Source organism: Penicillium waksmanii, assembly GCF_028829765.1.
Source record: "Penicillium waksmanii strain IBT 27052 chromosome Unknown utg000005l:1.0-5232799.0:1.0-5237142.0, whole genome shotgun sequence".
Taxonomy (NCBI): Eukaryota; Fungi; Ascomycota; class Eurotiomycetes; order Eurotiales; family Aspergillaceae; genus Penicillium; species Penicillium waksmanii.
In genome coordinates, this window is record NW_026643252.1 from 1,460,295 (window position 1) to 1,484,241 (window position 23,947).

Here is a 23,947-nt window from a genome sequence, read left to right on the forward strand (position 1 = left end):
CAGATGATCACGGTGATGATGACGATGCAGTGCATTCGACCTCACGATTGGTTACACGGCTATTGTTTACCAATTCCGTTGTATCAAACACTTGGCAAACTGGGCAGCAGGGTAATCCACTGCGCCTTGCATTCAGGTATGGCTGACATGAATGCGTAGTTAACTCTCAACCTGAATGACACAACCAGTGGAGCCAGCAGAGAGACATAAATCTTGAAAAAATAATTGACAGATCAGATTCTGCTATATGCTATGTAATATTTTGTATCATTCCCGAAAGATCAATTCTTTTCCGTTCTCCAGGACTGTTTGTTCCCCTTTATGTTGAAATCATCGCGCATTCATTCGTGATAAGGAACTTCATATATCCATAAATTTCCCAATTCCGTTCTAAGAGCGCTTCATCTGTGCAACACGAATGCTAACAGCCCGCTTATGAGCCTCGAGTCCCTCCACCGCAGCCAAGGTCTCGACAGTCTTCGAGAGACCGAGGAGGCCTTCGGCAGTCAGATTCGAGCTGGTGATGTGTTTCAGGAAAGAGCCCAAGTTGACACCAGAGTATTGCTTGGCATAGCCGTAGGTAGCTAGCAATCTCGTTAGTAATTGAAACAAACGTTTGGAGCTAAAAAGGTATTATCAACTTACGCAAAGAGTGGTTGACACCAGCCGAGTAGTCACCCACGCTCTCAGGGGTCCAGGGTCCAATGAAGACACTGCCGGCATTCTGGACCTGCTCAACCACAGATTCAGGGCTATCGACCTGCAGGATCAAGTGCTCAGGGGCATAATCGTTGCTGAGGGTCATTGCCTCATTGATATCCCGTACCACGAAGGTGACGGAGTGATTCAAGGATCCGCGAACGATATCCATACGGGGAAGAGCCTTAGCCTGTGCATCAACTTCATCTTCGATGGCACGCAATTGCTCCTCGCTCAGATCGACGGCAATGAGAATGACCTGGGAGTCAACACCGTGCTCGGCCTGACTCAATAGGTCGGAGGCCACGAAAGCTGGGTTGGCGGTCTTGTCGGCGATTACAAGGACCTCACTGGGACCAGCAGGCATGTCGATGCTCACACCCGCGGAGGTGTCGTTGGACACCAGCATCTTGGCTGCAGTAACGAACTGGTTTCCAGGGCCCAGAATCTTGTCCACCTTGCTAATGCTTTCGGTACCGTAGGCCATAGCCGCGACAGCTTGCGCACCACCGGCCAGAACAATGCTTTCAGCACCGACCTTGTGAGCAACGTACACAATCTCCGGGGAGATGCTGCCGTCAGCACGGGGTGGCGAAGCAAGAACGATCTTTTGGCAACCTGCCACCATGGCGGGCACACCCAACATCATGGCCGTGGAAGGAAGCACAGCAGTACCGCCGGGAATATACAAACCGACGCGCTCAATTGCACGCGAGAAACGAGAGCAAACAACACCAGGCATGGTCTCCATCACAAGGGCATCATTGCTGCCCTTCTGGGCAGTGTGGAACCGCTCAATATTACCGATGCTCACATCAAGAGCCTCTTGGACCTCAGGGGTTAACTTCATGAGCTCGGGAGAGAATGGGGCATGGATGACGGGTGAAGTCAAAGAGGTGGCCTTCTCGAACTTGTGCGTGTATTTGAGAACTCCGGCATCGCCGCCCTCGCGAACATCCTGGATAATGGGCTTCACAAGACCAACAATAGCATCGTTGGACTTCTGAGAAGGACGCTTGAGGTAATCACTGACCTCCTTGGTGGGAACCGAGGACGTGATAACGCGCTTCATTTCAATACGGGTGGTGCGATCCTCCACGGGTGCAGGGGCAGGCGCAGCAGGAGCAGGAGCAGGCTTCGACTGAGGGGCAACCAGGCCAGCCTTTTCGGCCCAGGGACCCTTAGCATCCCCCTTTCTCCGCTTGACCTTCAAGCTCTTCAGGTCAAGGTTGCGCTCAATGTCCTCAAGAGAGACACCAGCCGCAGTACACTTGGTAAGTGCAAAGTAGAAGAGGTCGGCAGCCTCAAAAGCAATATCCTCCTTGGTAGTAGCACGGCACAGCTCATCAGCCTCCTCCATCACCTTAGCATCCACAAGCTTGGGCTCGTTGAACAAGCGAGCTGTGTACGATCCGGCAGGGGCATCTGCCTTGCGAGCTTGGAGAGTCTTTTGGAGACGGGACAAACCGGCGGAAGCACCAAAGCATGTCTCGGTACCGAGGTGGCAGAAGCCGCGACCAATCTGCTTGACTACAAACACGAGGCAGTCGGAATCGCAGTCGAAGCCTATCCGAATAAGCTCCTGGGCATCACCGCTTGATTGACCCTTGTACCACAGACCGCGCTTCCGGCTCTGGTAGACACCAGTGCCGGTGCGGAGGGCCTCGGCGATACTCTCATCGCTACTCCAAACCATGCCCAGGCAAGTGCCCCGCTCATCTGTGACGGATGTGGCATACAGGCCATTGGCCTGATCGGTGACGGCCCGCGAAGCGATCAACTTAGCGGCAGAGATCTGGCCGGCAGCATCCCGCTCAACGGTCAGAGCTTGAGAGGGGACAATAGCAATTGCACCCTGCTGTGCGACCTTCTCGATAGCATCCTCAGTCACGGTCTCATTTCCATAGGTTGTGAATAGGCGGGGTGAGTCGGAGCTGATGTTCAATTTCGTGGCGGCGGCGGAAACATTGGCGGGGCTGGTGCAGACGCTGGCCTCATTGTGCTCGGCGACATTGGTGGCAATCCACTTTTGGATGATATCCAGCTCGGCATCGACGAGGGCGTTAACGAGCAATCTAGAGGAAGGGACCGATTGTTCTTGGGAGAGAGCGGTCAATTGGTCGACGGAGATGAGGATCTTGGCGGCACCGGCGTTCAGGATGTCGACCAGGTCTCCAGACGAGGAGATAGTAGTCGCGTCAATGTATACATCAAGATTGCGGAAGTTCTTGCGCAAGAAATCTTCAGCCTCCGTGGCACTTGAGACCTTCACTAGCACGCGGCCGAAGTAGGCAATCTGCTTGAGGGAGAGTCCGGAGGCGGGGGTAGAGGGGTAGGAGATAAGGATGGGGGTAGCCATGGCGCGGTCGTGATCCAAGACTCAATGGGGGGGGGGGAGGAAGAGAGAAAGGAATTGAATCCAAGAAGATACTAGGGTATTAAAATCCCCAGCAGGAGTTTGTGGTGCGCTTCTTGGAAGGGGAAAATGTGCAAGGGCGATGACTCTTTTCATTTTCCACGGCCTTGGTTGGTCCGCCCCGCTGAATCATCTGCCGGGCGTAAGAGGCGCGGGATCTGATATCGCGCTCCACTTTGGATATAATCTTAGTTGATCGAATGGTGTCATCGAATCTATGTAATTTTTGCATCTAGAATATATGATTCTAGTGATACTAGTAGTAGGTCTCCATCTGTGCACCTCACAGCTCATACACAATCTTATACGCAGATATCGTACCATCCCGGTATTCCTGAAACCCTTGAGTTACAGACCCCAAGCCATGGAGTACCTTTGGCCGGTTCGGCTTGATTTTGCCCTGTTCCAGCCAGGTGGACAAGCTATTGAATAAGTCACTAGCAAGCTCGTGGTCTTCCTTCGAAGCCTAGATACAATTTTGAGTTTAGTTCATTGGGGCCTGAACCATCATCCTTCCATCCTTCAAGTTTTATGCGAGGGTTGCATCTAACCGGCCAATGGAAATGGGCATAACGGTGATCCTTCAGGAATGCAGTCCATACTAACATGTCAGTCACTCGTGTATTAGTAGTAACGTGCTCCGTGTTTGCCTTTCCGGGTCTGACGGTGCAGAGATTCCCCTCGCGGTCACCAAAATGCCCGAGAGGAAAGAGACGAGGAGTTGGCAATTCCGATGGTATCAAAAACATGTTGAAGGTTGGGTGTGACCTCTGTATAGGGCAGAGGATCCCACCATCTGTCGGATTCTGTGCCACGTGCGACACCTTGACCTGCACTTGGCCGGCGCCGGGAAAGGGAATGGGAAGCTGTTCTTGGACTAATTGAGGAGATTTCCCTTCGGGCACACGAATCACAAGGGCATTTCCTGTGGCCATTATATTGAGTGATAATGAGTACGATTTTATGTGAAATGGCACCAAGGGAAGGATAAGTGAAGGTGAAGGTGAAGGCCTTATACTTCGTCATCCAGACTACATCTTATGTATCCGAGGGCTTATAAATCCACCCGCTTGCCCAATTCGCTCCACCTTCCACAGCGCTTGCGCTTGTAGATACCTATTTGATTATCTAAAAAATAATGTGATACTTTCTTTTCTTTTTGGCAATGATAGGGCCCTTGTTGGCATACTACTCTCAAGCTGGCCTGCTAGCTTTTGTGACGCCGGTATCGGAGAGCCGTCATTTGCCTTTCCAAGGTTTCACTTGAGATTTAAGGTTAAACTGTTTACACCCGTGGACGGCATTGGTCTTTCCAGGCACATTGTGGCCAGGTACTACCGACTAGTACTTACTAGTAGAGCATATAATCTCGACATAACAGATTGTGTGAGTATACTACGAGTAGTTAGTAGTTACGACTTTTAGTAGCACTGCCAAGGACTTCAAGCTGTTTGCACATGCTAGCAAACTAGCACTACTAGTAGTACTAGTATATGCGCTCAAATTGCCATGGCAGAAGTATCAATCTCGTCGGTTACCTCTCGAGAGCCCTAGTGAGAGCCCAACTCCCTCATTCTATAATGGCCACATATCAACTAGACATCGGACCACGACACGTACTAAGTTCAAGTTCCAGACCGACCTGATATTCTTAGTATATTTTCAATAGTTCCATCCCGAAATAATCACTACCGATTTTGTTTTCCAACCACAAAGAAACTGTTGGACTTGAATGTTTAAACATTGCTCTCGGGCTGTGAAGTAGTAGTAGGAATACTAGTACGATTTGCCATAGCCCGCCCACCGAGTGAAATATGCAAAGTATCCCTGCTCAGGTGGGTAAGGATTGGATTGAAATATTCATGTGCATGGAATTGCTTGGCCATTACAAACTTGAATGTAAACGCTATCAACCCGCATAAAGAAAGGCCAAGAATTCCTCGCCGCTTTATCCATTGAGCCGGCTAGTTTTGGTTTAAAAAGTCCGTCTCTTGATGTGGCCCAAGGCCGAATCTTGAGGAGCCACTGCAAGGAGATGAAACTCATTCCTTAGTCTCACCAGCTCAGAGAATAAGCGCTAGTAATCAATCATCTCGGACCGTCGCCGATCTAAGCTCTCCAACGATCCACCCACCAATAGTAAGGGGTATGCCTCCACTAGTACACTGCCGCTAATATCATTATTTCCGTTGTGCACTCTGCCGATGATTCCTCAATTGGTCACATATAGCCGGTGGTAATGCATCGTAGCATCGGCCTTGTTTAAGGAGACCTGCGAGAGCAGGAGATTCCCGAATTGAATTGACCGGCTGAGGTTTGGCTCAGTTCGACTTGGAAATTGACCACGCTACCACAAGCATTGTGACGCCATGACAGCCATGCGTCATGCCCGAGAAAGACATTTGAGGGGTAAGTTGCAGGGTCCTGCACGAGGGCGTCGGATCCCACTTGGCCGCCACAGGGATCCAAGCTCCAGGAACCGTGAGTCCGTGACCATAGTTAGATCATCCGCACGAGTCATCCGTCCTTTTCCTGGGGTGTGGATAGTTGCTCGCTCATCCAGAGGCATGGCTTTTCTCCTTTCGACGAGACTATCGGGCTCATCGTTAGGTGCAGAGACTAGTCGGATCAGCCGGTCCAGCAGGTCCAGCAGAGGCGAGCAGTGGGACACATTCCCCAAGCCACTTCGGAGAGACAGCCAATTAGAATGTACGCCCTTGCAGATCCCCCAGGACGAGTGGAGTGGAGTGGGTGCAATCAAGGTCCAGTGGTGCAATGTGTGCAATGTGTGCAATGCTGCAATCTGCAGGGCCGACGGAAAGTAAACACGATCGATGTGACACTCCAACTTCCCCTTTTGTGCCCTTCCCTCCAATGCGCCATTCTCATTCTTTTGACCCAGATCCACTGCTGCTTGGCTCTCGAGCATTTATTAAATCGCCTTGACCCACACTGCTGGGTGGTCTTTCGTTTGCGATTGAAGAATCTCTTGCCCTCGCGGCCCTGTTTATTGATACTATCATTCCTTTACGCGATCCCGCAGCGCCGACTCGACCATCATGCGCGTTCCATTGTCACTCCCTATCACCGTCCTGAGCCTATTGAGCTCCACGGTTGCTTATCCCTATGGCGAGACCGAGGCTGTCTTGCTCCGCGAACCAGAGACCAACCAAGCTAAGGCCAACGCCGTCAAGGATGCCTTCCAACACGCGTGGGATGGATACATGAAATATGCTTTTCCCCACGACGAGCTGACTCCAGTCAGCAATGGCCACGCCGACTCTAGGTGAGTAATGCTTATCCATATATTGAGATACTCGATATAAAAAAGGGACTTGGTAAAGCTAAGACTTTTCTTTTCCATAGAAATGGATGGGGAGCCTCCGCAGTCGATGCGCTTTCCACAGCCGTGATTATGGGCAAAGGAGACGTTGTAAATACAATTCTCGAGCACGTTCAGAATATCGACTTCTCCGAGACCTCAGATACCGTCAGCCTTTTCGAAACCACCATTCGTTACCTGGGGGGGTATGCTGTCGGGCTACGACTTGCTGCAGGGACCTGCAAAAGACCTGGTCGACGACCAGAGCCTCGTTGACGGATTGCTCACACAGTCCAAAAATCTTGCTGATGTGCTCAAATTTGCTTTCAATACCCCGTCAGGTGTTCCATACAACAACCTCAACATCACATCGAACGGCAACGATGGCGCGACAACCAATGGCCTTGCTGTGACCGGAACACTGGTCCTCGAATGGACGCGCCTATCCGATTTGACCGATGACAAGGAGTATGCCAAGTTGAGCCAGAAGGCAGAGTCATATCTGCTGAGTCCGAAGCCGTCAAGCAGCGAGCCGTTCCCCGGCCTTGTGGGCAGCTCAATCAACATTAAGACTGGCCAATTTGCAGACGCGTCAGTCTCATGGAACGGAGGCGACGACTCATTCTATGAGTACCTCATCAAGATGTACGTGTACGACCCTAAGCGGTTCGCGACGTACAAGGACCGCTGGGTACTCGCGGCCGAGTCGACAATCAAGCATCTCAAGGCACACCCGGAGACTCGGCCGGACCTGACGTTCCTGTCTTCGTACAACAACGGAAATTATGATCTCAGCTCGCAGCACTTGACCTGCTTCGACGGCGGCAGTTTCATTCTGGGTGGTACGGTTTTGGATCGCCAGGACTTTATTGACTTCGGTCTTGAGCTGGTGAACGGATGTGAGGCTACCTACAACTCTACTCTTTCTAAGATCGGGCCAGACTCGTGGGGTTGGGACCCGAAGCGTGTCCCAGATGACCAGAAGGATTTCTACGAGAAGGCTGGCTTCTACATCAACAGTGGCGCCTATGTCCTCCGCCCCGAGGTAATTGAGAGCTTCTACTATGCGCATCGCGTTACTGGCAAGGAAATCGTAAGTTATCCGTATCGCTCTTGCTTGGCATAGCTCGGTGGGTGGCATTAACGAAAATTTAGTACCGTGACTGGGTCTGGAATGCATTCGTCGCAATCAACTCTACCTGCCGCACCGACTCCGGCTTCGCTGCTGTATCTGATGTCAACCAGGCCAACGGCGGCTCCAAGTATGACAACCAGGAGAGCTTCCTCTTCGCCGAGGTCCTGAAGTACTCGTACCTTGCACACTCCGAAGGTATGTTATCTCCTCCCTCCCTCTTATTCTTTTGTGGACAAATCTCTGATTCAACTTTATATAGATGCCGCATGGCAAGTCCAGAAGGGTGACAAAAACACCTTTGTGTTCAACACTGAGGCGCACCCTGTCCGCGTCGTACGCGACTAGATACCCATTGCTTGTCGCCAGTAGTCTGTTAGCATCATTAGGACGAATTCCCTACTGAAGTTCTTTCGGATTTAATTGGCTTTAGGGCTCATTTTCTGCTTGCGATATCTATTGGGTAGTAGGGTAGTGTCGCTGACAAGACGCGATAGCTGCTGACTTGTAAACACCCTGTAAAGCGAATCTCAGACTATTCTCATTTGACGTTCAGTACGCAAGTCACTGTAGTTATTAATGTCCTTCAACCACGTTTTGTCGAATACACTTACCAGCCCAGTCTCTTTCTTACAAATGAATTTTCAATGGCTTTACGGTAGAAAACATTGGAAAGGGAAACCAGAGAAGGACGTGTAAAAAACCAGAAGTTATCCGGCATGTGTATGTATGCTACCCCAGAATCTAGGAAAATGGAAAAGAGTGGAGGAATGAGAATCACAGTTTATATTACGCCTCGGCGACTTCAGAAAGTTCTTCGTCACCAGTTTCATCAGCTCGCTCACTCGTCTCACTAGCCTTGTCAGACCGGCGCGACTTGCGGGAAAAGAAGCCAAGACTGCTGCGGGCTGAACGGTCGGCGGAGGGCGCACTGGATACAGTGCTGTCAACACTCTTCCCCAGCTGAGCCTCGCTTGCAGTATCCTCGTCAATATCTCCTTGCGATGAGTCGCCCTTCTTGGAAAACAAACCGGAGCGGTCCTTCCAAGAGCTGAACTTGCTCGAGCTACCCTTGCGGGTGATCTTGCGGATGAAGGATTCTTTGGACGCATTATCCATTGATGTGCCAGATGGCACACGTTCTAGAGACTCATAGGAATCGCCGGTGAAGTGGGAAAGAGAGCGGGAGTCGCGTGATGTACGAGGCTCTGAAGGAGATCCATCGTCCATGTGTAGATCAAAAGGACCATCTACATCCCTTTCCCTGCCTCGGTCCGATTTCTTGCTCGAGAATATTCCCTTGAAAGAAGGAGCTGCAGGATTCAGCTTCGGGGTGATCGGGCGATGGGATGATGATGGCCGAGTGCCAATCGGGGCTTGAAGAGGGCGGAGCTGGCGATCATATGAATCACCAACGAAGTCCGGTTCGCCTGTCAGCCCTAAGGGGAGATGACCCGAAGATCCGTATTGAATAGATGGGCGGCGAGATGGTGCCCTAGACCACGTAGAAGGGGAAGCCCAGTCCAATCCGAGAGGACTATTCCGATGTCCAGTTTGGTCTGTCGATGGCCAACCAAAATGACGATTGTCTGTAGAAGGGTGGGGAAACTGATTTTGATTGTCAAATGAGAAGGTCGAGGATGGTCGTGGAGAAAGGGATCCTCGACGAACACCGCCAAGGAGAGACGACGGATCGATAGGATCGTGTCGAGGGCTGAACTGGTTATATCCAGTACTCATATCGGGATTTCCGCGGCTAGCAGCGCCGCCAAATCCAAATTTGCTTGACGAAAAGATACTTGAGAAAGCAGCACGCCGAGAGGGTGCGTGGTCGGAGGAACTATCAGCAGTCACACCAGTTGTATTGCTTCGGGGAAATAATGACATCGCATTAGCCCAGTTTCCCGTGTAGCTCAGCCTCCGGCGACGTGAGCCAATTGGGTCCAGCTCATCAACATTGCGAGGGAATGACTGGCTTTGTCCTGGTTTCAACGTGCCCAGCATTGGAGGTTCATCAGCCAGCGTCTTTCCACGAGGTCGCAAACCGAAAAGGCCAGAAAGCCTTCGAGATGCACTCTTTGGAGCCTCTCCGGCAATAGAAAGGTGCATTGCCTGAGAATCTGAATCTCGCCGACTATGTGTTTCAAGAGGACTGGCAAATATGCTACCTGGCCTGCTTTCTGATGAAACGGGCGACACGGGACCATGGCCAAAGCCATCCAGAGGGTTATGTGCTGAATCCAAGGTCGAAAATCGTGGTCGGGTGACAGGTCGCGGGAATTCAGGCGACTCCTCGTCGCCGAGAAGATCTGATGGTAGCAAGGCATCGGCACGAGGACTCATTTGCGGATTACTGAACGCGGCCTCCATATCAGAGCGCATAATTTCGGGTGGATCCGAGAGGCCCGGAAGCGTCATTCCATTATTGATATTGAAAATGGGAGGGAATGTGGGCGAGCTCGTGGTAGGTGGGTTGTAGTTGATCCCTCCCGGGAAGGCTGATTCGATACCAGGGTAATTGATAGGGGAAGAGACATTGCTGGTCAGGGAGCTGCGGTGGCGACGAGGTCGGATGGTTGCAGTATTCGACATATCAAGATCCAAGGCCGGCAAAGAGAACGGTCCCGAGTTACTGGTCCGCTGCGTTGTGAGCCACTTCAGCCGTTCCTGGGCCTCTTGATACTGCTGCTGAGCCTGGGCATGAAGATTCACGAGAGTGGCATAACGGGCATGTAAGTTTCCAAGTTTGACATCCCATTGTCGGGCGCGCTCATTGTCAATTCGGTCCAACTCCTTGCCATCCTCACTATCGCCCTGGACGCCTTGTCTTTCCTCTTCGAGTTTCTTGATTCTGCCGCCTTTATCTTGAATTTCGTCGTCAATGGTTTTCATGTCAGTTTGCTCTTTCAAAATCTTCTGGCGGATTTCATCAGCCCGAGTATTGCCGTCTTCTTCCAAGCGAGATTTCTCTTCCTTGACTTGTGTAGCGTCATCGGCCATGCGAGTTACTTTCTCTTGCCATCGCACAATATCGTTCTTCCGCTTCTTGCGCTCGGCTTCCTTTTGTTGAAGAAGTCGCAGACGCTTGGACTTTTCGCCTTGCACGCTGCGGTTGACGCTTTCAAGCTTCGAGACATGCTTCTTGAGATCACCGCTGACCTCGTCCTTTTCCTTCACACGTTTCTTCAAGTCATCACGTTGCTTCTCAAGATCCTTTAATAGGCCGTTATGCTCGTCTTCTTCCTCCGTCGCTTGCTTTTCAACGTTATCGTTCTCTTGCTGTAGAGACTTGAGCCGGTCTGCGAGTTGTTCCAGAGTTTGGTCCCGCTTGTTTCTCGCCGATCCCTTACTATACGGCTCTTCTGAATGTACATGAGCAATATCCGGTGTTCCAGTCGCGGGCGATAATTTACGACCGCTGGAAGGTCGCTTGCCAGGCAATTGACCAGCACTATGCTCGCGGGACATGACCGGGGCAGAAGGAGTCGGCAGTCCAACTGTGGATCTGGGAATAGACGCCCGAATCGTAGGAGCCCCGGTGGTGGTATCTTGTTGGGCTCGGGACAATGGAAGAGATTTCGTTCGCACATGGAGGATCGCACTCGGGGTTTGGAAATTTGCAGCGCTGACGGAAAGAACACATATATGATAGATGCTACCTGGAACGAGATTCAAGATTGCCACGGCGGTTTCCGCTCGTTTCGATTCGCCCACTGAGGAGATTTAGTACATTAGATCGTGGGGAAAGGCGGCCTCATCGGTGGGAGAACGGAAATGCTACGTACCCTTGACATTGTTCACTTGAATGATGTGCTTATGTATGGAGTTGTGAAAATCTGGCTGCTTCCAAGCAAGGCGAATCTCACGGGCTGTGATCTCCTCGAGGGTCACCTCTGGCGGTGGCGGGATATCCAATCCCAATTTCTCCACTAAGATGTCGTTCGGGGTCTGACAAACCTGCCAGGCGCGATAAAGAAGCCTTTTCCGAGAAGAGATACAGTCAGTTCAGCAAGATTGTCGCAAAACAAAATCGAGGCTCACCAGATCAAGGCCCACAGGATCGAGACCGCAAGAAAAAGAGCCATGACGCCTCGTACCCTGACTCGTGGGACGACGGTAGGATAAGCATCAAAGGCGAGATACAGTGGCTCGTACATCCCAGTGTCAAGCACCCACGGACGCGGGCAGCGTGTACGGGGTTGATATGCGAGAGAGGAGACGCTATTGAATCCGGCGGCCGCACCTAGCTGGCGCGGATGTCTGAGTGCACGTGACTCATCACCTGATATCCCCCGCTCATGGAAATGTAGATCATGGTCAAACTGCATTTCTCATTTTTAGGGTGCATCAAGATAATTTCTGCCCATTCCTTTCAAGAGGTACTGCTCAGGGTACAGGAGAAACGTATTCTAAAAAGTGCTTGGGTGATATCATGGTAGTAGCCGCCGATTTATCGAAGATATAGATAGATGGACATGAGACATCTGGAAGATGATTCAACAGTAGATCTCCGAATTTTATTTTTTTATAAAAAAAGAAAGAAAGATCAGAATTAGTTAGATGATTTTTCCCTACTTGATATAATCAACTCAACCAAATCCTGCAACTCCGTGCTCGTACACCCTCCTGTGGATGCCTGTGTGTATCCCATTGTGTACCACATTCAATGGGCTAGTGCGATCACGGGTCCCGATCGGCCGCTAAACCCAAACGGGGATGGACTCAACGCAACTGACCTCGGCAGGTTCGCCGGCTTATCTAAGAACGTTGGGCTGGTTGAAATGTTGATGAATACCAACAGATCTTGGAGACCCCGGTAGGTTAGTTGCAGAAACAAAAGAAGATCTTATTCTTTGTCTATATCATCTCCATTCTCTACACCCCCCCTTATTTATCTCCGGCACAGGTCTTGTGGCGGCGGTGATGCACCTGGTCCTTATTCGCTGAGTGTCACATGGGCGGCGCGGCGGCCTTTACTTGCGAGTCAAGTTCCGCGACTCCCAACGGACCTGCCACTTCCCCTCTTCCTGCTGATCGGCTGCCTCATCGACGCCGTCCACACTCGTTTTGAGTCTTTGAGCTTGATTGAGACTTTATCGGAGCCGTGCCCTGGGCCATCCAAGCCATCCAAGCCGACCGGTACCATGCAGTACGTTCGGAGTATCAGCGGTTCTGTCTCCAAGACGTGGAACTCGATCAACCCAGCCACATTGAGCGGAGCTATTGATGTGATCGTTATCGAACAAGAAGATGGTAAGCGAGAGACCAGTCTTTATTTTTGATGAGAGACCAGGCTAACATATCTGTTCCAAGGAACCCTCGCTTGCTCGCCCTTTCATGTTCGCTTTGGCAAGTTCTCACTCTTGCGTCCGTTTGAAAAGAAGGTGGAATTCAAGGTCAATGGTGTCAAACAAGATTATGCGATGAAACTGGGGGAAGGAGGCGAAGCATTTTTCATCTTCGAAACTACGGATGACATCCCCGCATCTTTGCAAACTTCGCCGTTGGTTTCTCCCGCGAGCAGCCCAAAGGTCCCAACCGACGATCTTGAATCGGCCCTCCAAGAACCCGAGCATCTGGATCTGGAGAGGTCGGGCAACGATGCTCTCTCCGAAGGTGCAAAAACCCCGCCCACCATGCCGTTTTCGCGACAGTCGCGGGCAACCACGGATTTAGGTATGATTGATGGTCGATTTTCATTCCATAGTGAAAGTTTCTAACACACGTGTCATCGCAGGTACAATCACACCCTTATCACGATCTCCAGCGGACTCGGAGCTCGGTCCTGCTCATTTCAATGCCAAACCCGCGCTCGATCACTCCATGTCGGAAGACATACTTTCAAGTAGTGTCCCTCAATCTGCCCCAGGAGACCGAACTTCCATGGTCAGCGCAGACCCCGCATCTGAGGATGATGTGGAGCAGACAGATAGATCACGCAGTCCTCCTCCAGTGTCTCCTCAGGAAGCCATGGATCGTGCGATCTCCCTGTCCAAGAAATTATCGGGATCTAATATTCCATCCCATGTCAATGAGACCGGAGATCTGATGCTAGACATGACCGGTTATAAGAGCAATGAAGAAGATGCTCTTCGGGCCGAGATTCTCGCTCGCAAGATTCTGGCAGAAGAACTGGAAGGCAGCTACGATATCGGGGCCCTCATCGGTGCCGATGAACATGGTAACTTATGGATTTACGGCAGTGAAGAAGCAAAGGAGGCGGCAGATCGAAGAGCCACCTTAATCTCAATGCGACCCGGCACAGCATTGAGCGAAGATGCAATTTCAGACCCCGGATATCACAGTGAGGGTGACCATAGCCCATTGGATCCATCGATGACAGCACGCCATCATCGAACCAAGTCCGATGTCCAACCTGGATTTCCTACACCTCCTCATTCACCGATGCACGACTCATTCGCAGTTGAGACTCGCAATTATGCCAAGACTCTGCGCTTGACAAGTGACCAGCTGAAGGCCTTGGCGTTGAAACCGGGCCCGAATACCATGTCTTTCAGTGTAAACAAAGCCACTTGCACTGCATCCATGTACCTGTGGAGCGGCAATACTCCTATCGTTATTTCTGATATTGATGGGACCATCACGAAGTAAGTTCATACAATCCAGGAATACCACATCACTTTTAAATAGTACTAACTGGCTCTCGCAGGTCGGACGCTTTGGGTCATGTTTTGAACATGATCGGACGTGATTGGACGCATGCAGGTGTGGCCAAATTATATACTGACATTCTCAATAATGGCTATAACATTATGTATCTCACAAGTCGATCTGTCGGACAAGCGGACACCACTCGTGCATATCTCTACGGTGTCTGTCAAGATGGTTATCGGCTGCCCAAAGGCCCAGTCATCTGCAGTCCGGATCGAACAATGGCTGCTCTGAGACGAGAAATCTACTTGAGAAAGCCAGAGGTTTTCAAAATGGCATGTCTTCGCGACATTCTCAATCTTTTTTGCGGAAAAGAGAATCCTTTCTGTGCCGGATTTGGAAATCGGTTGACCGATGCGTTGAGTTATCGATCCGTCAATATCCCTTCGACACGGATTTTCACGATCAACTCGAACGCCGAAGTCTCACTTGATTTGCTAAGTCTGAACAAATACAAGAGCAGCTATGTGACTATGCAAGAGCTGTTAGATCACTTCTTCCCTCCCGTCAGCCTCCTGGTTCAATCTGGCGGCGAGGAATATACAGACTTCACATATTGGCGTGACATGCCTCAGGACTTGGATGCCTTTTCTACCACTGATAGTGAGGACGAGGACGAGGGAGAGGAAGACGAAGAAGAAGATGAGGAAGCTGCCGAGGACGATATTCTTGAGGAGGACGAAGATGCGGACGAAGAAGACTACGAGGAGGACTTAAGTGATGGCGAGGGCAGCGAATATTTAGAAGGCGAAGGCGCTGACCTTGGTGCAAGTTTGATTTCGCAAGCATCGGAGGCCCTTTCGCACCCTGCGGGCTCCACGGAATCTATGGGGGATGAAGAGGAGCTGGAGGAGGCAGTGGATGAAGAAAACAGAGTCGCTGCTACCTCTCAGGTTTCAGGTCCCCCCCGAACCAACAACTTCCACCACTCTCCCCATTCGTCCCAAGTCACAGCAAACTTGAACATATCCTCATTGCGATCATGTATGCATTGAATTTGCCGAACTTTGGAGATGAGATACCCAGTTCAACACATTTGCATGCAGATCCGGAGTTAAATCCTGCATTATAGACAAGCCCTTTGTCTATTCCACCTGGCATTAATGGCGTTTGAAGCTTGACTTTTTAGAGAATTTTTCTTGCATGACTACACTATCCATAATCGCATTTGAACATCGCTGCTCCCAAAACATATACTACTTTCGTGTCTTTGTCGTGGCTTGTATTCTTTGATAAACTTCAGTTCAAGTTGGTGTATTCGAGGTTAAGCCCCGGAGTCCAATCACACCTGGGCATAAACTGCCAGTGTCCTGGCGAGGGCCCATGATGTTTGCTAGTAGTAGTACTAGTAGTAAGTATATTAGAACACGAACCCCCCTGGTGTCCCGTTCATGTTCCAAATTCCACGCTCTTTTGATTATTTGGTCAACTTTGCGGGAATCGGTGAAGCCTCCATATTTGGCAAGAGCCCTGGTCTTCCTTTCGATCTCCTCTCTGTCGGTGAAGTGAAGTATTAGCGTCGTAATAGCGAGCAAATAATTCTTTGGATTTCTTACCTCGTCAAAGGGAGCTCAGGGTCCCCTTTCGCAAATTCTACGGACTCCGTGAATTTCTGACCCGACTTGCAAGTTACTATAACAGTTCCTTGCCACTTCTCGGGGAAAGCCCTATCAATATCTGCGTCTAATTCCATCGTCACCCGGTTTTGGAAGTCTCTTAGCGAGGCATCATCTAAGTCTTCCTGGGTGAAATCGGTGATCATAGCTTGGCCTTTCTTTGCCGCGATAGCGAGAACGAAGCCCATGGAGAACTTGCTTTGATGAACAGTCTCTCCCTTTCCACTAAGACCCAATACGTTCAAAGCAGCTTGGTAGGTACGAGTCACGACCGATTCGATATCATCGAAACCAACATTGTTCTTTTTCATCAGATTCAACAACGCATCGACGCTGGGGTGGGTGTGCCGACAGGATGCATGCCATTTGAAACTTGAACGAGACACCTCGAAGTCTACTCCGAGATTTTGATCAATTGCTTCCGGGTTTGTGTCTCCAGGGACCAAGGCGACACCCATTGCCTTGGGTCCTTCAAGGATATCTCGAGGTCCGAGAAGACCATCACGGCTAGAATAGGCGGCGAATATTCCGTCAAAACAGGCTTTTCCTGTGTGAACTTGCTTGGAATGTGTTGCGTCCATTAGGAACTGCCACAGACCTGCTGCTTGTGTTCCAGCTGTCCCGATTGCGGACAAAGTTTGCTCTGCGTTGAGCTTGAGAAGATGTGCTGTGGTGGCTGCAACGCCAATAACACCACCTGTTGCGGTAGAATGGAAACGCTTGTTGAGTGTCAGTTATATCTTTCGAGCAGAAGGCTGGATCTGCTGGGCTTATTTATACTATACCTCGTAATGGCTTTTACCGAGATACTCGCCCACCCTGCAGCCAACTTCATATCCAACGACGCATGCTGTAATGAATTCCTCTCCGCTAGACTTAAGGTCTTGAGCTACCGCAAGAGCAGCGGGGAAAATAACAGTTGCCTTATCACAAATAAGCTACATCCCAAAGATCAAATAGAAAAGACAGGTGTGATGCTGAGGTACACGATAGAGCTTACAGGGTGCATGATACTCCGGTTATGAAGGTCGTCCTGCTCAACTACATGCGATGAGGCTCCATTCACAAGACTGGCAAACGCCGGACTAGTTGTGAATTTCAATGCACTGTCGATTAATTCGCTGTTTCCATTAGAAGGTCCCATTTGGACCGCAAACCGAGCCATGGCGTTTACAGCTGGATGATGGCGGCCAGCGATGGCGCATCCTAACGTGTCCAAAAAGAAGTCTTTCGTCTTTTGGACCACATCGTCGGGAATATCGCTATACCGAAGGTTAGCTGCCCAGGTTGCGAGATGCTCGGTTCGGGTTCCATCGACCATGGCGAATAATGAAATTGATATTTGGGCTGTAAAGTGTAATAGCAGTGAATCGCTATCGAGTGATGCTGGTCTCTTCAATAGGTTACACGTGAGGGGCCTCGTGTGTGCACCAAATGAGAATCGTCCGCTTTCCGAGGTAACTGCAGTGCCGAGTAGGCGACTTTGGTGGGGCATTAGTTGTGGAGGGACATTTACATGCCGGACTTGCGCCTGGAGACCAAACCATATAGCCGGTCCAATGAGGCCTATCGGCAAAAAAAGTGGGGGAGCGGCTCAAAGTAATTGGCCTCACTGGCACTTTATGATATGTTGTCTTATTGGCATAGGTCAATAGCTTCTGCTAATTACATAGATTGGTGAAATAGAGCAATAGATACAGCAGTGCTACTGTGGTGGTTTCTATACTAGTAGTATACTAATGGCTCTGATCTTATGAAGAGTCATCTACAATGCACTATCGTAGTTACTAGATAGCACAAGTATGTAGGTACATCCCATTCATTGCATAATTAGCTAATGGCTGTCGACAAAAGTCTGCAGTAGTATGGTATCATGATGGAATCTATTGCGATGCCGAGCCTGTATCCTCAACTGCATCCGCACGATCCCAACTCTCCACTTCGAGCGTTCGGACCTTGGTCTCAATGTCTAGAATACACTGTTGCCAATCTTTCTGTGCCTTCTCTTGCAGATCCCAAATATCCTTAAACTGTTCAAAGATGAACGGCGGTAGTTCGGGCGTCTTCCGGTTCTTTTGGTAGTCATAAGTGACAATATCCTCGTAGCAACGAGCAGCAGGACGTTGCCGGGCTTCCGACATGATCATAACCTGCAGCTGAAAGGCCGATTGCGATGATAGCGATGCTGACGGATCCTGTACTAGCTTGTGATAGACAGAGATCTTATCTGGAAACTTCATAGGCTGCAAGGGTATTTTTGTTAAATCAACCGAAATTTCAGCAGGAATTTATCCCAGACGTACAAATTTGTAGTCCACCTTGATGCTTCGCAAGATGAGTCCAATACCTGTTGAGCTGAGCAAAGCAAGCCACTTTTTTTTATTTGCTTCGTCGATATGGTTTCCGATATTACGGGTCCAGTTTACCCGAGCGGATTCGGCGTATCTGACATAGTTGACGTTGTTGACATGACCTGTTTGTGATCGAGATTAGTTAGAAAAGCTATGAGCAAATTTGGAGGAGGATTCATGATCAAATCATACCCTGTTAATATGTCAGTATGAATCCAATTTCCAACGATTCTCTGCGCATTCAATTCGCCAGTTACAGTTGGAAGGGGTCAAGCTTACCATGACATCCTATTTTGACAGTAAATACCTTAAGCGTTAGCAGATCCAGTAAATATGTGCTAACTGAGATTGCTCCAGGTTCATTTCCTTACCATCTCTCCCCAGACCACGTTGTGTCTATACAAACCCCGTCGCTTCCCATCTGTCAGGAATCCCTCGCTGCCCGCGATCAATTCCCTCCAGTCACGCGCCAATTGCTGCAGGATTTTACCTGCATCATCCACTTGTGTCGGTTTGAGACCAAACATCATGCATTTGCCGACTCGTCGCTTCATCATGGTGAGCCATCGTGGATCAATCCCATGGGGTCGTGCAGGAGTGTTCGCCGAGGTCGGGGCACGTGCGTTTTGCGCGGGAGAGGTCGTAGAGAAATGGCGCCATGAAAACGGCGAGATTATGGGGCAGGGCAACTGCCTGCTCAGCGCTGATCGAGGTATCATGACGGGCAATTGTAAGGGGAACGTGAAGCAGATTAATGCGATCGCCCATCGGGCGGATGGCAATGCGGCCTCGGAAGCTTGGGCCAGGCTCGGGGAGAACCCCGCGTGGTTACCGTCGGCCCGCTGCACTAATGAAGGATGTACATACTCGGTGATGGTCTAACAAGGCCAAGCTTCTGAGACTCGGATGTTTTCATTGTAACTCTTTGTTTGCAATATTCGAACGGAATACAATGATAATTAAGAATGATTGTTCAGATTTGCTTTGCTTTGTTCACCTAATTTCATACAATCCATGGATTGTATTGCCAATTTCACAACTAAATTAAGAACGAACTTGAATACAAACTTTTCTTTGTTCCTGATAGTCACAAAGCCAGACCATATTCGAGATAAAATACTAGTGTCTGAATTATTTTATAATTATATAAAAGCCCGATAGCTCCAGCTCAAATCATAGCATCACCACCGCCAGCAGATCTGGACTTAGCAATATTACACACCTTTTCTCATCATGAGTGGACTACGGCCGATTTTCTATGCATATCAGCCAGAGCCAGAGACCTCTGGGTCAGAGTCTTCATATAAAGTGGAGTATTCTGGCAGTGATAGAGATCCTGCTCGCCCATTTGACGAGCTTGTTGGAGAAGGGTTGTTGCGACGTCAATGGTTAGAATATGCCGATGAGCCGAACTGCCCGATTGAACAATCCACGCTAACCTACGAAGATCTGATGGCAGTCTTACCGAATATAGAGTATGCGAATGCAGATAGCCGCATCAAGCGAGAAGTCGCTGACATGGAGGGCCACGCCTCCGCAATTCCTGATGACCTTCGAACACTGATTCAAAATACTCCCCCTGGAACATCTCATCGCATCATACTTTCAAATTACGATGAGTCAGGCCTTATATGGACTGGGCTAATCGGGCCAGGAGTTATGATGATCGACCTCTTTGACAGGAAGGAGAACAGTGCTGCTTTGCATGTTTCCGAAGTATCTCAAGCTGTTTATCAGAATTACCATCCATTGCAGTTCCTCAGATATATCTTTATATTGGGCGTTATAAATAAGCAAACAATTTCTTGTATTAAAGATGATCTCTACGGCGCCAACGGGGATGATAACTTACCAGCAGGATGGCCGAGTGGCAGTGGTTTACAAGAGTGGAATCATGGCACCCCGCAGTTTGACGCCTTGATGGGCACCAGAATCGGCAAGACAGTTGCCTCCATCTTGCTAAGTGCGTTCCCTCGAGGCACTCGGCGAATTGGAAAAATCGCTACCTGGCCGTGTGCATCCAGTGCTAATATACGATTTGATCTGGATGTTTTTGTGCCTGCTGACAATTAGGTATGTCTGCTAACATAGCCTTTGATTGGCTGTTTGTATTGTTTTTCCTTTTTACTTTGATAATGCTCAAGTAGCCTCCTGCAAACCAGTTTTGAGATAAATTAACGTTTTTCTTTGCCAATTTCAAATTTCCACCATTTCAGTAGAGTAGGACTTGTATATCCATAAGAGCATAACAAAGAACCTCCCCATGAGGGCACATGTAGAAGAGATAAGAATGGTAAAAATTCCAATCTGTAACAACTCAACACTATACAGTGTACTGTACTGCACGTGATGCGGAGACGCTAGATATATGCGGGGCGAACCTTGCCCAGCAACTTCTCCGCATCAACCATTGCCATTGCTGCGTTCACTAGACAAATCCACAACGATTGGAAAGACGATGGTAGCACCTGAGCTCCGCGGACAGGTAATTACTGTCTACAAAGGTGAGAGTCCTCTGTTGCCATCAATAAATCCTGCGATCATGCATTGATCCGCATCGCTGGGACCCAACAGAGTGATGCTTACCTGAACTTGAAATAGAACTCCTTTTTCTAGGCCGAGAGTACCCCCTCGGCTATCACTATTTTCGCGATCGGCTTCATCGCGCCTTTTCGAAACAATCAAATATTACCGATGAGGAGGAAATTCGAAAGGGTATTGCCCGCGCTGAGTTCGTGAAGAAAGGTGAGCCCAATCTCAGGCTATTTTATATCTCTGGAAGCCTTGGCAAGCTGGATGCTAACATCGATCAATCTCAGAGGTCGAAGCACTGTAAGGGAATTCCCTCCATCCCCCTTATATCTATTCAGATCCCCAAAGTCCCACGAGGTCTCGCTATTGGGAATCATTCTCTACTTCAAAGATGGAACTTGAGATCATTCTTTGATTCTTTTATACATTTGTCCTGTGGACAACACTGGGCTAGACACAGTTCATGATTCGCACACATTTCTCTCATCATACATCATAGCATCATGCGATCGCAACATTCATCTCCTGGTGTTGATGGGCGCTGACAAGACCTCTCAACAGGTACTACCTAAAGCGGTATCGAACGCTGAAGAAGCGTTATGAGTCTTCATGACACACCTTGCCTGTTCTTGGGCCATTTTCTCTGCAAAATGAGATGCCCCAATCATTTGTATATGCACCCCGAAACCCCGGAAAGGACCAAACAGAAACAAAGGTCACAAAAATAAGGATTAAAAAAAAGACAAAAATTCACAAATTGGGGGTATCACCAAGACGAAGCGCGATCACTGATCACTGTTTTTGTTTTGCGCCCACCGAAAACACCGGAATCGATTCTTGAACGTGGTTTCTCTGGTCAATTCATTTCTTTTGACCCCACCAGGCACTGACTTCGAGACACTCGCCACTGGCGAGGCCACCTTTTTGGAAGAGGTCGGTGGTCATAGCCGCCCACCATCGGTCCCACTCGTCACGTCCTTTCCCACTGGCTTCCATGAGAATGGGCTCCAGCCCTTCGATCATTTGAATTACAGTCAAGAGAGCAGTTCGCCGAATGGAAATCTGCTCCTGGGTCAAGGCTTTCCGGGCGCGGCCCTTGGAATCTTTCCCTTGACCTTCTCGTTCCCATCGTACTTCCCCAAGTGGAATGGCGATGCGACGACTGTCGATGTTTTCCAGTAGATCTACCTCCGAATTGAATGATAGCCCGATGGTTGCGCAGGGCAAAGCTGTAATCTTTCGACGGTCAAATGATTTCTCGACCCAGGAATTGTAGTCTACCAGATATTTGTTCTGGGCCCTGGTGAACGGGGTGGCGGAAGAAAATGTATATGTTGCGGTTTGGTCGGCGATCTCCTGTTCCTTGGATGATGTCTTCCGCGCGGGCGCTGGGTTGGGCAGGAGTGAACGGAATACCCAATCCGAGTCCCAGACCTCGAGAACGCCTCCGGATTTCAAGACTCGGAGGGGCTCGCTCAGCCCGGAAGCTTGTTGCGCCGGACTAGATGGGCACATGCCCGCATCCTTAATGAAGACCAAGTCGAAGTAGTCGTCCGGGAAAGGGAAACGGGGTTTGCGAAGGTCATGTCGTTTAAACTGCCAGTTCATGCCCTGCTTGCGTAGGTCTGGGGCAAGAGAGACAAAGTCGATACCGTGGAAGCAGGTGTTCGGTTGCCCACGCCGGATAAAATATTCGTGGCACAGGCCAGACCACAAGGCGGACCCGCAGGCGATCTCCAGGACGCGCTTGGGTGGGCGATTGGCCAGGTGGGGGTTGCAAAACGGGCCGCCAAAGACGCGCAACAGCATCACGGTGCGCAAGCTCTGGCGGTGGATTTCGGGGAGGTCGCATGGGAGAGGGTAGAGGTTTTCGGGATCGCGAAGGTAGGTGCGGTCCCCCTGGCGCGCCAAAGGGTAGTTGGAGTAGTCGGTCAATGAACTTAAGGACGAGGAGGAGGTGGCGGCGAAGGTCGAACTGAGGTTAGAGTGGACGTCAGAGCCGGACGCCGCGGCAAACGAGGCCGTCCCTGCCGACATCATGTCCATCACCGGTTCAAGCGCATTGATTTGTCCCCGTCTTCAATATCTCCGTTCGCATTCTCGCAGTTGCAATTGGGGCGGGTTCATGAACGATAAGACATCCTTGTCTCACGCCACTTGGAAATTTGATTGGATTTGATTTGACTTCTTTTCTTTCTTTGGACCCTTTGAAGACTGCCACCAAGTTTATGCCGGAAGAAGTTCGAGGAGGTGGGTAAAGGGCCAACTGGTGAAAGAAATTGGAAGTAGAAGAGCCGAAGCGATCCAAGCGGCTTTCGGAAAATATTCTTTCTTGGTGTCAACCGGGGGCGCAGACCCCAAAATTCTGGAAAGGTAAAAGAGGGAAAGAAAAAGAACAGGGAAAAAAAAGATATTTTTTTTCCAGAAACGGGTTAGAGACGGGATGACGGGATAGGCGAAATGAAGATAAGAGCAAGGGAAGTAATAGTAGTACTAGTAGGCTGCAGAACCCTTCGAGCCGCCGTTTCACTAAAAAGGACGAGAACGAAGAGCTAGGAGAGGGGGAAAGGACAGAGAAGAAAAGAAGAGCAAGAGCAAAAACAAGAACAAGAACAAGAACAAGTCGTGGACTTGGGGCCCCTGGATCGCAGTGGCATTGAACCGTATCCACTCCAAGGCCAGAAGGGGAGCTAGCTCCTTCACGTAATGGAGTATTGGTGATTTGTGTAGACTGGTATTCTCGGGTACTTCGGACTACTAGTCACTATTGAGTCCCAGGCTAAGGGGGGTCCATTGGATTCATCTTTACCGAGTATGTCTTGAGAAGTTCATCTGTACCGAGTACCCTATGCCCTCGTATCTACTGCAGCTAGTGTTGACATCATCGAGTCGACACGGGGATCCTTTTGGGCCCGGCTAGAGCCCCCCGGTTCCAGAGATTCCGTCGCCGCAATAGGTAAACGAATCGAATAGACTATGCGTGGACATCCATAGTACATAGTGTAGGTATGCAGCTCTATGTAAACTCCTGCATGGTATGGGACTCCAGTATCTGACATGTTGAGTGGAATACAGCGTCTACGTATTCCGTACGGACTACGGACTACGGACTACGGACTACGGACCACGGAAAGCTTCATCCTATTCCCCTCTAAAATTGCATGTTCAGCTGACACTTTTGCCTCCTCATCTTCAATCTTTGCCCCT

General features: G+C 49.8%; 10 protein-coding genes across 10 annotated transcripts; 4 read left to right on the forward strand and 6 right to left on the reverse strand.

Moving 5' to 3' along the window:
• Positions 1–390: 390 nt before the first annotated feature.
• Positions 391–3,058, reverse strand: N7481_005458 (histidine biosynthesis protein HIS4; the record flags this gene model as incomplete). The annotated part of the gene is made up of 2 exons (XM_057264677.1): positions 391–584; positions 646–3,058. 2 exons carry the CDS (start codon positions 3,056–3,058, stop codon positions 391–393), a joined length of 2,607 nt encoding a protein of 868 aa, XP_057122397.1.
• A 340-nt stretch (positions 3,059–3,398) lies between these two features.
• On the reverse strand, positions 3,399–4,050 carry N7481_005459 (uncharacterized protein; the record flags this gene model as incomplete). Its single annotated transcript, XM_057264678.1, has 2 exons — positions 3,399–3,581; positions 3,667–4,050. The coding sequence occupies 2 exons, from the start codon at positions 4,048–4,050 to the stop codon at positions 3,399–3,401; spliced, it is 567 nt and encodes a 188-aa protein (XP_057122398.1).
• Positions 4,051–6,174: 2,124 nt separating this feature from the next.
• Positions 6,175–7,917, forward strand: N7481_005460 (glycoside hydrolase family 47 protein; the record flags this gene model as incomplete). Its single annotated transcript, XM_057264679.1, has 5 exons — positions 6,175–6,401; positions 6,482–6,650; positions 6,673–7,530; positions 7,593–7,767; positions 7,832–7,917. The coding sequence occupies 5 exons, from the start codon at positions 6,175–6,177 to the stop codon at positions 7,915–7,917; spliced, it is 1,515 nt and encodes a 504-aa protein (XP_057122399.1).
• Positions 7,918–8,358: 441 nt separating this feature from the next.
• Positions 8,359–11,897, reverse strand: N7481_005461 (Fibronectin type III domain protein; the record flags this gene model as incomplete). Its single annotated transcript, XM_057264680.1, has 3 exons — positions 8,359–11,282; positions 11,355–11,548; positions 11,611–11,897. 3 exons carry the CDS (start codon positions 11,895–11,897, stop codon positions 8,359–8,361), a joined length of 3,405 nt encoding a protein of 1,134 aa, XP_057122400.1.
• An 816-nt stretch (positions 11,898–12,713) lies between these two features.
• On the forward strand, positions 12,714–15,236 carry N7481_005462 (putative lipin Smp2; the record flags this gene model as incomplete). Its single annotated transcript, XM_057264681.1, has 4 exons — positions 12,714–12,822; positions 12,883–13,245; positions 13,307–14,177; positions 14,240–15,236. The coding sequence occupies 4 exons, from the start codon at positions 12,714–12,716 to the stop codon at positions 15,234–15,236; spliced, it is 2,340 nt and encodes a 779-aa protein (XP_057122401.1).
• Positions 15,237–15,614: 378 nt separating this feature from the next.
• On the reverse strand, positions 15,615–17,178 carry N7481_005463 (MmgE/PrpD family protein; the record flags this gene model as incomplete). The annotated part of the gene is made up of 4 exons (XM_057264682.1): positions 15,615–15,735; positions 15,798–16,576; positions 16,643–16,795; positions 16,846–17,178. Coding segments are annotated over 4 exons (1,386 nt in total), but the record flags the coding sequence as incomplete, so codon positions are not given.
• Positions 17,179–17,740: 562 nt separating this feature from the next.
• On the reverse strand, positions 17,741–18,927 carry N7481_005464 (thioesterase family protein; the record flags this gene model as incomplete). The annotated part of the gene is made up of 3 exons (XM_057264683.1): positions 17,741–18,100; positions 18,161–18,330; positions 18,615–18,927. 3 exons carry the CDS (start codon positions 18,925–18,927, stop codon positions 17,741–17,743), a joined length of 843 nt encoding a protein of 280 aa, XP_057122403.1.
• Positions 18,928–19,441: 514 nt separating this feature from the next.
• N7481_005465 (uncharacterized protein) lies at positions 19,442–20,281 on the forward strand (the record flags this gene model as incomplete). Its single annotated transcript, XM_057264684.1, has 1 exon — positions 19,442–20,281. One exon carries the CDS (start codon positions 19,442–19,444, stop codon positions 20,279–20,281), a length of 840 nt encoding a protein of 279 aa, XP_057122404.1.
• A 385-nt stretch (positions 20,282–20,666) lies between these two features.
• N7481_005466 (uncharacterized protein) lies at positions 20,667–21,155 on the forward strand (the record flags this gene model as incomplete). Its single annotated transcript, XM_057264685.1, has 3 exons — positions 20,667–20,712; positions 20,825–20,953; positions 21,079–21,155. The coding sequence occupies 3 exons, from the start codon at positions 20,667–20,669 to the stop codon at positions 21,153–21,155; spliced, it is 252 nt and encodes an 83-aa protein (XP_057122405.1).
• A 446-nt stretch (positions 21,156–21,601) lies between these two features.
• Positions 21,602–22,786, reverse strand: N7481_005467 (class I SAM-dependent methyltransferase; the record flags this gene model as incomplete). Its single annotated transcript, XM_057264686.1, has 1 exon — positions 21,602–22,786. The coding sequence occupies one exon, from the start codon at positions 22,784–22,786 to the stop codon at positions 21,602–21,604; it is 1,185 nt and encodes a 394-aa protein (XP_057122406.1).
• Between the last annotated feature and the right edge of the window lie 1,161 nt (positions 22,787–23,947).